The following is a 15,388-nucleotide window of genomic DNA, read 5'->3' as shown; positions in this document are numbered from 1 at the left end:
GGGTGGCACTGGGTGGGCTTGAAGGTCCCTTCCCACCCAAACCATTCTGTGATTCTGTGACTGCCAAACGGAAATAAATCCTCATCTGGATGAGGATTGAGGAAGGTGTCCTGAAACAAAAAGGGCGCTCCTTTAGTGCCGTCCGTGTCCATGAGGCCTCACTGTCCTGCCATCGGTACTGCCAGGGAAGGAACTTTGCCCTCCCAGGGCGCTGCTGGAGGTAAGGTAGCAGTCGCTTTCTGAAGGACAGCCCTACAAAAGCCATGTTTCTAGGGAATCGCCTTCCTTCGTAAGCCCTTTCTGATCTCCTGATGTCCAGCTCGTAATAAAGCTGTGCAGCTTCGTGCTGAACTGCAGGCTGGGTTTGGTGACTCTCTGTTGCAGTTCAAAGCGTCCTCTTGCTCAAGCTAAAGCACCTCCTTTTATTTGATAAATATTATATTTTTCTAAACCGTTCCTGCAGATAAGCCTTTTCTTCACATCCATGGTCAATGCTGTTTTTTCTGCTGAGACTTTAAATTCAGCTCATTCGATGGCTCGTGTCATGGGAGCTGTGAACTTCAACAAAACTGAAAAGCGTTTTTTCAGACCTGGAAAGAAAATGCTGGTACTGACTCTTGTCTTTCTAAAGAGCACTCTAGTGTCTCCGTGCATCGAAACGAAGTCTCGACTTTCAGCAGGGAAGTGATTTTTCTGACTTAATGTGGCGCATGAGTCCTTGTGGAGGCTGCTGAAAAAGCAGATTCTGTACGTACATGTTGGTGTTATGGTTTAATAACAGGTATAGAAATGTTTGTTGTTACAGATCGTGTTCCTTTTAAGGGACCAAATTTCCCATCTTCTCCTGTTACTGCCCATAAGTGCCTTAAATAGGACTTTTCCAAGGTGATTTCTATTTCCTGGTGACCATCTTAACTTGGCCTCTTGGAGTCGGTTGGTTTCAGAGCTCTGTGTTTTTGAAATACAGGTCACTGTATAAAAGCGAAATATTAACAAAACACAAGATGAATGTTCAAATTAGCAGATACTCGAATATTATCTTCTGTCTTGGATTCTGCCTGTGAAGTGGAGGCTTGTCTTTTAAGCTGTCTTAAAAATTAATACATGAATGTTCTTGAAGTACTCAGATACGGGAAGAGAAGAATAATAATGGAAAGGATCTCATCGACTCTGTTCTTAAAATAGGATAATTTAATGAAAAATCAGGGTCAGACATGTCTAACGTGTAACTGAGGTGTCAGCAGTGCCAGAACCTCCCAAGGCAGCTCATTCTCCTGCTTAGAGCATCTTCACTGTCAGAATTTTTTGAGTGTTTGTTCTCCGACTTGCAGCAGTTCATCGTATATTGTTCATGTCTTTTATGTTCTCGGATGAGGCTTTTACATACTTGTCTGTTCGTGTTTCTCTCCGGCGTTCTCAAGGCTGGATCTCAGATTCTTAAACCATTTCTCATAACCTCTAGATCTCTCCGATCGTCATCGTTTCTCTTCCCTCGGTCATTCTTCAGTGCTTAGGAGTGGGGTGACCACAACGGGGCACGGTAACGAAGGCGCTAATCAGTTCCAGGGTGGTTGGCAGGTTTTGGCTGTGCCGGGCTGTATGTGCCTCTTCATAATCCTCAACACCATGATTTTTTTTATTTTGCAACATGCAGTTGATTATTCCTACCCCAATTTAGAAACCTGTGCCTCATGTTACATTGGTTTTGAATGAATTGAATCCTGCCCGTCGGTGTATTTGTGGATCTTGGCTTTGTAATGTGCAGATTGAGTAGGTGCGTTCTGTTCCATCTTCCAGGCTGTTAATAAAAGCACCGTATACCAGTAAATTCAGGAACTGTTCTCATGTGCTTTAAAGTTTGTGGGCTTTTTTTCCATCCACTTTTCATCTACCTTTAACTTTATCAGCCTGTGTTTTTCCTACATGTTTATGAAGATGTGTAAGATCTTACACATAAGATCTTAAGATCTTACAAAAAGCTTGGGGCAGAGTGGCTGGAAAGCTGCCCGGCAGAAAAGGACCTGGGGGTGCTGGTGGATGGCCAGCTTCACATGAGCCAGCAGTGTGCCCAGGTGGCCAAGAAGGCCAACAGCATTCTGGCTTGTATCAGGAATAGCGTGGCCAGCAGGAGCAGGGAAGTGATGGTGCCTCTGTACTGGGCACTGGTGAGGCCTCACCTCGAGTGCTGTGTTCAATTTCTGGGCCCATCTGTACAAGAGGGACATTGAGGTGCTGGAGCGTGTCCAGAGGAGAGCTACCAGGCTGGTGAGGGGTCTGGAGACCAGGGCATATGAGGAGAGGCTGAGGGAGCTGGGCATGTTTAGCTTGGAGAAGAGGAGGCTGAGGGGAGACCTCACTGCCCTCTACAACTCCCTGAAAGGAGGGTGGAGAGAGGTGGGTGTTGGCCTCTTCTCCCAGGTGAATAATGACAGGACCAGAGGAAATGGTCTGAAGCTGCAGCAGGGGAAGTTTAGGTTAGATATTAGGAAGAATTTCTTTACTGAAAGAGTGGTCAGGCACTGGAAGAGCCTGGCCAGGGAGATGGTGGAGTCACCATCCCTAGAGGTGTTTAAGAAACGTCTAGATGTGGCACTTCAGGGCATGCTCTAGTGGCAGAGATTGTAGGGTTTTTTTTGGGGGGGGGGGGGTTTGGGGTGTTTTTTTGGTTTTTGGTGTGTGTATGGTTGGACTCGATGATCTCAAAGGGTGCTTTCCAACCATGAAGATTCTGTGATTCTGAGATCTATTTATATCTTTATGAATGTCTGAATCTCCTCTATTGCTGTATTTGTTTTCTCAAGCCCTCTGTGTGTGACCTGCCACCCTGTCCTAGAGGGAAGTTGTCTCAGGCTGATCTAATAAATTCCTTTTGGCTCTTTCTTGTATCCTTGTTCTCTTCTACGTGCTTCAAAAGACATTGTGCCAGAATTTTCCAGGAATTAAGTTAGTGATAGGTCTATACCACACAATCAGAAAACAGTTGAGGTGGAGAGGGATCTCTGGAGATTTAGTCCAACCCTGTGGCTCCCTTCCATTTCCTGTTACAAACTTCACGTTTTCCCCCCCGGTGTCTCACCCACCCTGTCCAAGTTCTCTGTGACTCTGAGATGATTCCACCTGCTCTGAGCGCTCTTGGGTGAAGTTCATGTCCAGGTGGTCTGCAAATACCTAATACTCTCGTGGGTCGTCTCTTTGTTCTTTTCCTACTCCTATTTCCTATTCTTGCCCTTTTGTCACTGGTATTAATATTAGCTGCCACGTTACACATGTAGTCTTCATTTATGTGTAAAAAAAAAAAGTATTTACTAGTTTGAACTTGACATTTTCTGTTGTTAGCTTTTCTTCTTTATTGAGAAATGGACCAATGCTTTGCTGTGTCTTCTCCTGCTGTGACTAGAACATGAAGTGCTCTACTCACCCTGAAGCACATGGTTCTCTGTGGCCAGTGAGGCTCAATCTGGTCACTTAGCTCTTCCTGCACATATCTAAAAAGACCTCTGTGTGCACTTTCTTTGGGGAGGACGGTTCTTAAGAACTCTCTTGACTCCCTCTCTGGGCAATCTGATCTAGTTGAAGATGTCCCTGCTCACTGCAGGGGGTTGGACTAGATGGCCTTTAGAGGTCCCTTCCAACCCAACACATTCTATGATTCTATATCTGTCTTTTCCCTCACCTTCTTAAAACCACAGAGATTGACTTCAGACCACCCAAGCTTCCCCCTTATAATAGAAACTCGAAGGAAGAGAAGAAGCTAGTAACGTGAGGAGCGGTTCATGTGTGACTGGGTAAATGGTTGATAAACAATTGTAGGAATAGCTGGTCCGCAGTCAAGGTGAAGGAGAGTTGCAGAGTTCTCCACTGTTTTGCGTGTTCATGGGTGACTTGGGAAAGGAGGCTGTTGAAACGAATCTAAACTGAAGACCTGAATTGCAGGTCTGATGGGTGCACCCACAAGTGCTGTGGAAGCTGGCCCATGTCATTGCAAGGCCACTCTCAATTTTCTTTGAAAGATTATTGCAACTGGGAGATGTTCTTGAGGACTGGAAGAAAGCAAGTGTCACTATCTCCAAGCAGGGCAAGAAGGATGAGCTGGGTCCTACAGGCCTGTCTGCCTCAGCCTCTGAGAACGTGATGGAGCAACTGAGTATGGAGACCATTTTCAGACAAACGAAGGATGAGAAGGTGATCATGAGTGGTCAGCACGGTTTTATGAAGTAGATGATGTGTTTAATGAACGTGGTAGCGTTCTACAAGGAAATGACCAGCTCGTGGGATGAGGGGAGAGCCGTGGATGTTGGTCTCAAATGTATTAAGGCTCTCAACACTGTCTCGCGTAACAGCCTTGTAGAAGATCTGGTGGAAGACGCACTAGGTAAGTGGGCAGCACAGTGGACTGAAAACTGGCTCATCTGCTGGGCTCGAAGAGTTGTGATCAGCAGCGCAAAGCCCATATGGAGGCCAGTCACTACTGGTGCATGCCGTGTATTCATACTGGGGCCAGTGGTGTTTAACCTCTTCATTAATGACCTGGGTGATTTGATGGAGTGCACCCTTAGCAAGGCTGCAGATGACACAAAACTGGGAAGAGTGGCTGTAGGAGGCCCGCTGTAGCTGAACCCGCTCTGCACAGCGGGGTTGGACAAGATGATCTTCAGAGGTCCCTTCCAATCCCTTCCAACCTCAACTGTTCTGTGGTTCTGCAGAAGGACTTGCCAAGACTGAGTGACTTGGCAATAAAACAACAAACGAAGCCTGATGTTGAGCAGTGAAAAATGATGTGCATGAAAATCACAACTTGTAAGACGCTGGCTGTGCTGATTTTCCCCTCAACCAAAATTTTGCGGCTATCATAGATCTACAAAAAGAATTGCTGAAAGGCGCGGTAGAGGTCAGTCAATTCCTACTTGAATTTGGTAATTATTAAGAAGAATTAAATAAAACCCCACAAAATAGAACATAATTATGCCACTGTATAAACTGTATTTTCTTCACATATTGAATTGCTGGATACAGTCTTGGTCTTTGTATCAGAAAGGATGCAGTAAAGCTGGAAAAACTTTGGAGGAGGGCACCAGGATGTTCGGATCAGAAAAGCTGCCGTACACGGAGTGAATTGGTTTGAAGATCTTCAGCCTTGGAAAGAGACCAGTGGGAGGGGTGTGAGACAGAGGGCTTAAAAAATTCTCCATGGCCAGGAGAGAAAAATGTTCTGTCTTTCAATGCAGGAACGTGGAAATGTGAAGTGAAGGTCGCAGGTGGCTTGAAAGGAAGGGAAGGAAGGGGCCTTACACCAAAAGTGTGCTGCAAGGAATTTCTGCATTTCTGTGTTGATGGCCATAGTCCTCACCAGATACGGAGAGGACTTTTGCTCTCGCTTGACGTGGCTGTGGGTGAGGTGTTGGTTAGGAGCCATCGCCACCACGGCTTGGCAACCACGGTTTCTCTCTAGCTGGAAACCAGGTCTTGAGACATCCCGGTGACCCCGTTATGTCGATACTTGTTGACTCTCTAATGCTCTGCGGGGAAGTGTTCCATAAGGCGTCTACAAATTACATCATGTTGACTTTCTAAGTAGACAGAAATGATCCAGCTTTAGTCCAAAAAGTAGAAAATGCTGATGAGATTTATGGCTATTACCAGCCAGGTGGGATGAGGCTGAACATCAGCTGCTGTGTTCAGCAATCCCTCCAACCGCTCTGCATAATCTCCGGCTTAAATTAGCTACATTTTTGTAGCTCCTCTATTAAGAGCAGAGGCATTTACTTTTTTTTTTCTCTTTTTTTTTTTTTTTCTGCTGAAGTGGTGACTTCTTTTAAAGAGTGGTTTGTTTTGTATATACTCTTATCAAAATCCGTATTTTTTTCAGTCGTGGCTGTGTTTGTGTAGCCAAAGGCATTCCGTTGGAAGCTTCCCTAAAGCTGATTTATTTTCATTTTTATCACATTCCATCAGAAATTGATAAATGTCCTGCCATTGCCGTAAATCTAGTTATTCCCTCCGTATGCGTGCATGCATTAAACCTCTCACCGGCAAACAAGGTACGATGAGAAAGCTGTTTTCAAAGGTCTGGGAAGAACTTAGTGATGTGGTTGTCCTCTCTTCACCGGTGACCTGATAGACGCAACAAACCTGGCTATCGAGGGTCCACTTCAAATAAAACCTTCTGTTTCAAGTGTCGCCCTTGGCCTGTCCCAGCTTTGAATTAAAAGCGGAAATGAGTTACTTCAGTCTCGCTACTTGTCGGCAGAACCTGAATCCTGCAGGAGGATTAACGGGAGGCAGTGGTGGAGGCTGGGATGATGCTGGGCGCACGGGCTGCGAGGAGGGGAAATTCCACCCGGCTGCATTTTGGGGGAAGTGTTGTCTGTGTGGCAGGTGAAGTCTGGGAGCCCTGATCTTCCCCTAACCTGCTTGAAGATTAATGGGCCGAGATAAGCATCTCTCCCTCATGTGTTCGGGATCGGTGCTTTGCCATCGGTGGAGCTTCCCGATAGGTGCATCTGAATGATACAATCACACCAGAATGCTTTGATTTTAATTAAAAAGGGGAATTACGCACCCAAGTAGAAAATCCCTATTATAGTAAAAACATCTCTTCTGATCTTTCAAAAAAAAAAAAAAAGAAAAGTGAATAGTGAGAGTCGAACAAATAAACTTCATGTTGTCTTTGGGTCAGTGACATTCTGGTTCAAAACAGCGTTTGATTTCTCTTGGTAACACTAATAACTCTCCCATTCTTACCAGTCTTTATGATTTTTTCCCTAATATTTAGTGTAGAACGTTTCCCATATTGATATATTTTAGTTCCCGTTAACGTACCTATTCAGCCTCTAACTGTATGTCATTAAATCGCATAATTAAGTATCACGTTACAGGAATGACCTTTGTTTTGGCATCCTAATGGTAAGCTTAATGAGTTAGCGATGTCTGCACTGTTAATAATTTGTGTTTATAAGATTCTCATAACAGTATTGACATTTGGGCTGCATTGGCGAAATCAGCACAGGGGAGATAAACTTAATCAAAATTCCTGTGTGGCGCACAGGATCCCGCTGCGATTTGAGACCTAACATTTGGAGTTTGTCATCACCTGTCTATTTTAATAAAGTCCCGCTTGTGTTTAAAACTTCAGTTTTCGCCAGGTGAAGGGAGCCGTACAGGGAAATCTCTACTGGCGTAGCTCGTGGCAATTTTATTTAAAGAGGAACTAATTGCTTTGCTTTCAGGAATGTTCTTCCACCTGGCTAAGGCGCAGCTCTTAATGTTCCCTGTTCAGTGGCAACCAGGTATTGACAGGCTGAGAGAGCTGGGGGGGTTCAGCCTGGAGAAGAGAAGGCTCCGGGGAGCGCTTGGAGCCCCTTCCAGTCCCTAAAGGGGCTCCAGGAGAGCTGGGGAGGGGCTGTTTGCAAGGGCATGTAGCCACAGGACGAGGGGCAGTGGTTTAAACTAGAGCAGGGCAGGGTTAGATCAGCCATTAGGAAGAAGTTCTTTCCACTGAGGGTGGTGAGACACTGGCCCAGGTTGCCCAGAGAGGGGGTGGAGGCCCCATCCCTGGAGACATCCAAGGCCAGGCTGGATGAGGCTCTGAGCGACCTGATCCAGTTGAAGATGTCCCTGCTCACTGCAGGGGGTTGGACGAGATGGCCTTTAGAGGTCCCTTCCAACCCAACACGTTCTGTGATTCTGTGCTCAGTGGTGGCTTTGATGTTGGGACGTGAGGAGCCCACGTGTGGGGTGTTACTTGCTAATGCCCCAGCGTGGGCTCCCCAGCAGCGGCTGAGCTTGTCTAGGTAAGGTTTGGTAGTTGTCGCGTTGTCTCTGGGAACCCGCTGTGCCCCAGAGCTGGTAGTTTTGCTCTGGAGGGGTCTCTGCTCTTATTCAGAGGGTCCCAAAGTCCTGTTTCCCTGGGGGCACCCGGCTGTAACCCTGCCGGTTTGCCTCTTGCTTTCCATTATGCGCCCGCTCTGGGCGGTGAGAGCTCAGGTGCAGTGTGGGAGCCCTTTGCTAATGCAGAGGAGGGGAATATTTGGGCTTTTCAAGAATTTCCTTTTTCTTTGGGCTGCAGAAGAGAAGCTTCCAGTGGCTGTAACGAGGTTGTACCCCCTCGGGGGGGCGGGGGGGAATAAATCGGGCTCTGTAGTTGTATCTTGTTTTTGATGGGGTGCTGGAGAAAAACGATACTCTACAGTGCAATTTTCCTGCCTCTTTCAGGATGCTCCGGGGCCTCTTTGCGTTCCCGTGCCCTGACTTGCCCGCAGCCTTGGCGAGCCTCACACTGGAGCGCCGCGGGGCTGCCCGAGCATCGCTTTGCTCGGGATTTCCCTTCAAAGCATCACTCATCGGCGAAATCCTGCGTCGTGCTGTTCGGCTACATTGGCGATCGTGTTCCTCCACAAGCACGCGAACAATACCTTTCGTGACACTGATTTGACAGCAATAGCTTTTAATTTATTTATGCCTCATTCGTTCCTGTGTGAAATTTGTCTTTACTGACAAGTGTATATTGTTTATTTTTTTTTGACTCGTAGATGCCTGAAAGTTGACTAATGAATTCTTCTTAGCGAGATCTCTTGATTTTTGTAGTAAATTTTTTTTTTTTTATCTGCAGAGAAGCCCCGAATAATCTTTCAGCTTTATTTCTGGGCTTATTCAGCGCAGCGCTCTTGCTCTCCAGGGTTTTGAGAGGCATCAGGTGCTCCTCGTAGTGACGTTCTCCTGAAACTTCATTTCAAGAGTGTGAACAACCTGGAGGAGAGCGAGGGCGGTGCGTGTGGATAATGGGAATTATTTTGTATCGAGCGGTTATTCAGATTGAGATTAATTGTCTATCGCTGTAACGTGTGGGAGTAAATGAAGTGACAGTTGAGTATCGGGAGGTTAATAAAAGAGAAAAGCGCTTGTTTAAAGGCAGGACGTTGCTGTGAGGACTCTGGTGATTGGGGTGGACTTACACAGAGCTGAGACAGGCCGGCAACCAGGAGGGGAGCCATCCCAGGGGTGACAAACAACTCTGTGCCCGAACTCGTTAAACCCTTGATGATGGTAGAAGCTGAACTGGGGTCCTCTAGGTCTGAGCTCTGTGCCATCACTTTGCTGCTTTTTGGGGGTTTTGCCTTTAATGTGGATCTTCAGCACTGCAGGGCTCTTGGTGGGTGGTTTGTGTCCGTAAAATAGTCAAACTGCAAGAATGTAGTCTAAAGCGAATGCGTTATGAATGTCAGGTACAGCATGGAACACTTTTCACTAATTAATGTGTTGCTTTTTTCCTCAAACCATCAGTACTTCAAGAATTCTTAGGTTTTAGCTAAATTTTCTTGAAACGAAACATAGGGTTGTTTTTGATCTTCAACTATAGCGATATCTTCTGTTCCTCACTTGCTGTCCGGAGCATGGGTGGGGGATTCTGTGCAGAACTTCATAGAACATGCTGGGTTGGAAGGGACCTCTAAAGGCCATCTCGTCCAACCCCCTGCAGTGAGCAGGGACATCTTCAACTAGATCAGGTCGCTCAGAGCCTCATCCAGCCTGGCCTTGAATGTCTCCAGGGATGGGGCCTCCACCCCTTCTCTGGGCAGCCTGGGCCAGTGTCTCACCACCCTCAGTGGAAAGAACTTCTTCCTAATGGCTGATCTAACCCTGCCCTGCTCTAGTTTAAACCATTGCCCCCCGTCCTATCGCGACCTGCCCTTGTGAACTTGGAGCAAGAGACAAGGAGAAGGTGCTACTGAATTCCCTGCCTCTCTAGTTGTGTTTGAAGTCGAGGTGTTTGTTGAGGCAGGTTCCGAAGGTGCTGTTTGCCCATGGGCTGCAGCGATTTCAGCTTCCCCAAGGTCTCCTTCCTCGGGATGTCCCCGCCGTCCGGCGGGTGAGGACGGCGGTGCCCTGAGGTCATTGTTACTCTGGAGGACGGGCAGCAGATGAAGGACTCTGTCAGCTCGTTGGTGTCGTGTGTGGCCAGGATGGTCTCAACCATGAGAAGGACATCCGGAGTCTGCGTGGGCCGCGTGCGGTGCTGTCTGCACATCTGTCTCTTCGCTTTGCCCATGGAAAAGAAGCAGTGAGGAACTAATGCTTCTTACTGCATTTGAAATTGTGTAGCAAGAAATAAATTACTGAAATACTCGCTGTGTCCTAAAGGTTGAAAATGTATTTGTTTACTCGTAGGTTTGTGTTTGCTCTTTGGTCTTCAATATCACCTGGAAAATGGGAAAAGGTGGTCTGCTAGAAATACAAGGATTTAGACAAAATAAGTTATATTATTTCTATCTTCTACTTCCTCACCACTTTGTGACCAGACAATATCCGAACTGGCTCTGCTCCTGAATCTGTCTCGTACGTGTCATTTAAATTGGGCGGTGTATAGCCCCCGTGTCTGTCTTCTCCAGGGAACTTGCATTTTCCTTCGCTGTTTTGCAGTCAGACACCTCTGCGACCAAACTACGGCTTTCTACTTCTCCGAGGCTATCCCTGGTGCTCAGTGTTGGTGCTGAGACGTGGTCTCTGCTCTCTGATTTCTGGGCTGTCCAGCACCAGCCCCTCCGCATTGCTCCTGGGAAAAAGCTTTTGTCTTGATGCAGTTACTTTTTCTGCCTGGCTCGATCTTGTCTAGGTGCTGATAGTCCCATTAAATAAATAAAATAAGCTTCATCGTAGACATGTGCGGTACCGTGACCTCTCAGCGTAGCGTGAGGCAGAGCATGAAGCATTCGTGCATAAGGATATTCAGACAGTTGATAAAATACACCTGGGGCTCACAAGCTGTGTAACCAACACCCCACACAACCTTTCTTGTGCGCTGGGGAACCCCTGGCAGGAGTTGTGGGCGCTTGGGGAACTCGTGCCTGTTGCTGACGGGGACGTGTCCGACGTTAGTCCGCAACCGTGGTGTCCTCTGTTTCCCTAGGGGAGGGAATCGAAACACCAGTGCTCACGTGCAGGGATCAAAGTCCTGTTATTGGAATAAATTAGAGGGTTTCACGTCGTTCTGACTTACAGGTCACCCTGTTTGAGCCTCTCGTTCTAGTGGTTCTTAGAAGACTTTTTTAGTTTTCTCGATATTTGCCCTATAAACTTGGAATCAGAAGTAGAGGTATTATATGGGACTCATTAAAGCCCAATACAGGGGTAAAAAGGTAAGCATCATTACACAATATTCCTCGTTTTGTCTTTCAAAAATCAGATTAATGTGTTTGACCTATGTCGACGCTGGGCGCTCACCGTCGGTTGAGTAACTTTGAGGGACCGATGCTTCGTTTTCCTTATGCGCCTGGAAACTAAGCTCAGTTGCAACCCCTCTGCGGAGGCGGGCTGCCTTTGTAGGCACCGTGTGTCCCCCCCGGGAGAAGGGAGAGACGAACCAGACGCAGCACGTGCTTGTCCCAAGTGGCTGGTACATCTCGGCGTGGTGCTCGGGGCGTACGGGGATGTAGGAGCACCTGCAGCCCCTCACTGCCTGGGGGTGCTCGGCATCCCTGGGACCTGCTCCTTTCAGGCTTAAGTCCTTAAGGCTTAAATTCCAGGCTTTCCAGTCCTCAGCTGGTACCTCAGCGTGCCCGATGCGTGGGGGAGCGTTTGTGCTGCTCGATGGATTCTTTTTCTTGGCTGTTACCGGATCAATGGAACGACTCCGATCCAGCCTGGCAATTCCGGGTTTGAATGTCGCTGCTAACGGCAGGGAGCGGAGCTAAGGCCGGTGCCCACCTCTGCCAGGCCCCTGGAAATCTCCCCTGCTCGAAGCGGCAATTCCCGCTTTGCTGTTTCCGTCCCACGCCTGCTTTCTGAACTCCTTCTCTCTTGTTCTAGGCTGCAAGCATGTGAAAGGCATTCTCTTGTACGGACCTCCGGGCTGTGGTAAGACGCTTATGGCGAGACAGATTGGCAAGATGCTGAATGCCAGAGAACCAAAGGTGGTCAACGGTCCAGAAATCCTCAATAAATATGTGGGCGAATCCGAGGCCAACATCCGCAAGCTGTTTGCTGATGCAGAAGAAGAACAAAGGAGGGTAATGCAAACATAGATAAACAGCGTGGTCAGTGTGAATGTGCCTGAAGAATGACCGGAAAGGAGGTTTATAATCAGAAAATTGCTGCTTGCATTAAAAGGCTGAGTCACTGCTCAGCTTGTGCTTCTAGTTACTCCTTGCAAGCCACTGAATATTAGTGTTCTGCAGATTCACACGATGTCAGTGGGGAAGAATGCTCTTAGAACCTGAAAAGGTAGCTGGTCTCCTGGCCAGCGCTGCTGCGGGTGGGCAGTTTGTTTAAATTCCATGCGGAGTTATTTTACAGGGATCCAGCGGGGCCCGTCCGGCTGTGCGTTGTGTGCCGGGTGTGTCACCCTCTCAAAGGGCTTAAAAGCAGCATTGCAAAAACTTTGCTCTGTTTTCTCTTTTTTTTTTTTTTTTGTGGGGGAGGCATAATTAATCTATTTGGATTTTTGCTACTAAAGACAGGTGGCATGTAACGTAGGATAGATTTCAAATAAGCTTTCACAGTTTCATGCTTTTGCATTACAGGATTATTATTATAATCCTTGAAGTGTTATAATTGATGCATCATTAATTTTTCTCTGCAGAAGACTCCTGGGTGAGAGTAGTGTCTTGAAACTAGAGATGGCAGATCTTTGAAACTGGAAGTGGAGATAAAAGATTCTGTTTGGAAAAAACTTGTTTTTTTTTTTTTTTTAATCCATGACTTTAGCTGGCTATCAGAAGCCCGGTCTTCAGTTTGAAGGTGTAAATACTTATTTCATGTGTGCTACGGTAATCTTTTTCTGCCGTGGATCACTTAATCTTGGGAAGATTTTCTGGTAAAGAAAATACAGTTTCAGGCAAGTCACAGTTAAATGTAGGGAGATCTTTTCAGAAGACATTAGCAAAGGACGTTGTCTCCTTTAATTTTATTTACGCCTAACAAGGCTGCAGATTTTGCCGGTGGCTTGAAATCGTTTAATTTTCTTCTGCAAAAGATTTATTAATCAATAAGTCGGCTTTGCATGGTAACACGTACAGACGTAAACAATCCCCTCCTCTCTGGTTGTTGCAATATTACTGAAAGCCGTGAGCTGCTTTTCCTTCGCAATAACACACCTGTTAAAATAGACTTTATGTTGGCTGCAGGGGATGGTCCTGATGACAAGTTGCGAGATTAAAAAGGTCTCGGAAAGGTTGGTATTGTAAGGACTTGTGTCTGGGGCAGATTGCCAGGGACAGCACATTTACCCGGTGTTAACGTGGTCTCCACAGTCCACAAAAGATGTTTTAGAGGTGGAATTTGAAGGGAAAGAGCTTCATAATACGGTCACAAAAAGTATCCTGTTCTCTTACCAGCTGCAATGGCTTCACCTTTGAGTGAACCTGGAAATAAGCAGTTCTGTTCCTGATCGGCACTGAACGAACGGGCTCCTGTGAAGTATGAAGGCTGGAGCTACTCAGGCCAGCTGTGTGTTTGCCAGCGTTAGCACGACCTGGGGTATTGCCCGCAGTGGGCGCATCCCTCCGCAGCCGTGCCTTGTGCTCCCTCTCCCCGGCGGAGGGCTTTCCCCACACCCAGAGCTCTGCCGCCCTTTGAGCTGCCTGTTCCGGCCCTGGGCTGCTGCTTTCCTCGTTCACTCGCGACGTCTTCCTCGAAACGCTCCTGCTCTTACCCCCCTCAGTGACGTCCTGTGTTTGGGCAAAGCCCGCCGTCCACCCCACTTTGGAGGATGGCAAGGTGTTACTGCGGAAGGGGGTCTGATACGTGCCTAGTGTGCTGCTAAACCCACCGGGACGTATCGGTGTTCTGCGTCTCTGGGGCTGAGCTTGTTGAGAAGTGACTGTTCTGTTTGGATGGCTTTGGGCGATGACATGTGGCATTCCTGACGTGTTTTTCTCTCCAATAGCTCGGAGCAAACAGCGGCGTGCATATCATCATTTTTGATGAGATCGATGCGATCTGCAAGCAGAGAGGCAGCATGGCGGGGAGCACTGGAGTCCACGACACCGTTGTAAACCAGTTGCTGTCTAAAATCGATGGAGTAGAGCAGCTCAATAACATCCTAGTGATTGGTACGATGGTGCTGGCTTTCTCTTGTGGGGTCTGGTTGAAAACTGCTGACGTTTTGCTCACTGCAGGTCAGCTAAATTGTCATTACTGGGATGGGATCTGTTTGCGCTAATCCAGACTGAGTGACTGTGTTTAACAAGCATCGGGAGCAGATTTGCAGGGAGACGGGGCCGTAACAGGCGGATATTCTGCTTTCAACAATTTCCTCCTTTAGCTTGTGATAACAAGTGTTTTGTAGTTTAAGAACACTTGCAAGGAATGATATACACGGATGTACGGGCATACGGAGGGAGGCTTCTCTAGCTGTGAGTCTCATTGTTTTGCTGCCCGGAGCCCTGCAGGTACAGTCACGGACACAGGTGTGATCCCTCTTGCCCTGACTCAACCTCGGGCATGACTTTTCCGATATTTCTGGAGATTGGTATCTTCTGTCTATTTTCTTGAGGCTCCCCGAGGTGTCTTCTTAGCTCTATGGGCTGTGTTCAGGAGCCGGACACCCACTTAGTAAGCTCAGATAACGCTTATTTTGTTTTTAACTTTGAATTCAGGGATGACCAACAGACCTGACCTGATTGATGAGGCTCTGCTGAGACCAGGGAGACTGGAGGTGAAAATGGAGATCGGTAAGCAAGCTGGAGTGTCGCAATACGTAAGCCTACATAGCAAATGCATATCATAACGTGAACAATCAAGCAGGATGGCGTAGGTGCTAAACTTCATGCAGCTCCCTCCATAAGATCCCAGGTAGATTTAATCAGCCAATTAAAATAACATTTTAGGCATATCTACTGGTAAGCCCTTGACCTGGTATCAGTTTCTGACCAGCAGAATGGGTAGGTCCAGGCAGGCAGGACCCTGAGTCTCCTGCATGAAAGAAAGGAACCAAGTGGTGGCACCAGACCGTTCCTGGGTGGTAACTGGGGAGCTGTTGAACTCCTCGAGCAGGCAAGTACGGCCTGTGAGCCATTCGTGACCCGGGGGAAGTGCAGATCACAGAGTGATAGGGGCTGGAAGGGACCGTTTTATTTGCATGGGGTGGTAGCGGTGACTTTCACTGCAGGAACTCACATGTTGAGCAGCGTTGGCTGTTGGCTTCGGAAATCAGCAGGGCCAGATTAATTGCCTCAACGGGACTGAAAGCGGGCTGAGGAGCTCGGTTAGCCGTTTATTCTAGTGAGCTGGAAAAGAACACGATCTGTCAGGAACTTAAAAGAGACTTTTGTAATTATACACATCTGGCTGACACCAGTGCAAATTAAATAATGGAATATCTGATAACGTAGGATTTATTAAGAAATTAAGCCCAGATCATCTGGGATTCGTGAAACCGAGTCTCTGACTTTGC

At 47.3% G+C, this 15,388-nt stretch overlaps 1 protein-coding gene across 2 annotated transcripts in view; it reads left to right on the top strand.

Moving 5' to 3' along the window:
• NSF (N-ethylmaleimide sensitive factor, vesicle fusing ATPase) overlaps positions 1–15,388 on the top strand; it is an 85,305-nt gene that overhangs the window by 37,936 nt on the left and 31,981 nt on the right. For both annotated transcript variants that reach the window (XM_054224536.1, XM_054224537.1), the window contains exons 9-11: positions 11,803–12,002; positions 13,880–14,045; positions 14,592–14,666. In XM_054224536.1, coding sequence (XP_054080511.1) covers positions 11,803–12,002; positions 13,880–14,045; positions 14,592–14,666 — 441 coding nt within the window. The remainder of the gene's footprint in view (positions 1–11,802; positions 12,003–13,879; positions 14,046–14,591; positions 14,667–15,388) is intronic.

The sequence above is a fragment of the Rissa tridactyla genome, chromosome 19 (assembly GCF_028500815.1).
Source record: "Rissa tridactyla isolate bRisTri1 chromosome 19, bRisTri1.patW.cur.20221130, whole genome shotgun sequence".
In the NCBI taxonomy this organism is placed as follows: domain Eukaryota; kingdom Metazoa; phylum Chordata; class Aves; order Charadriiformes; family Laridae; genus Rissa; species Rissa tridactyla.
This window is presented reverse-complemented; position numbering and strand designations above follow the sequence as displayed.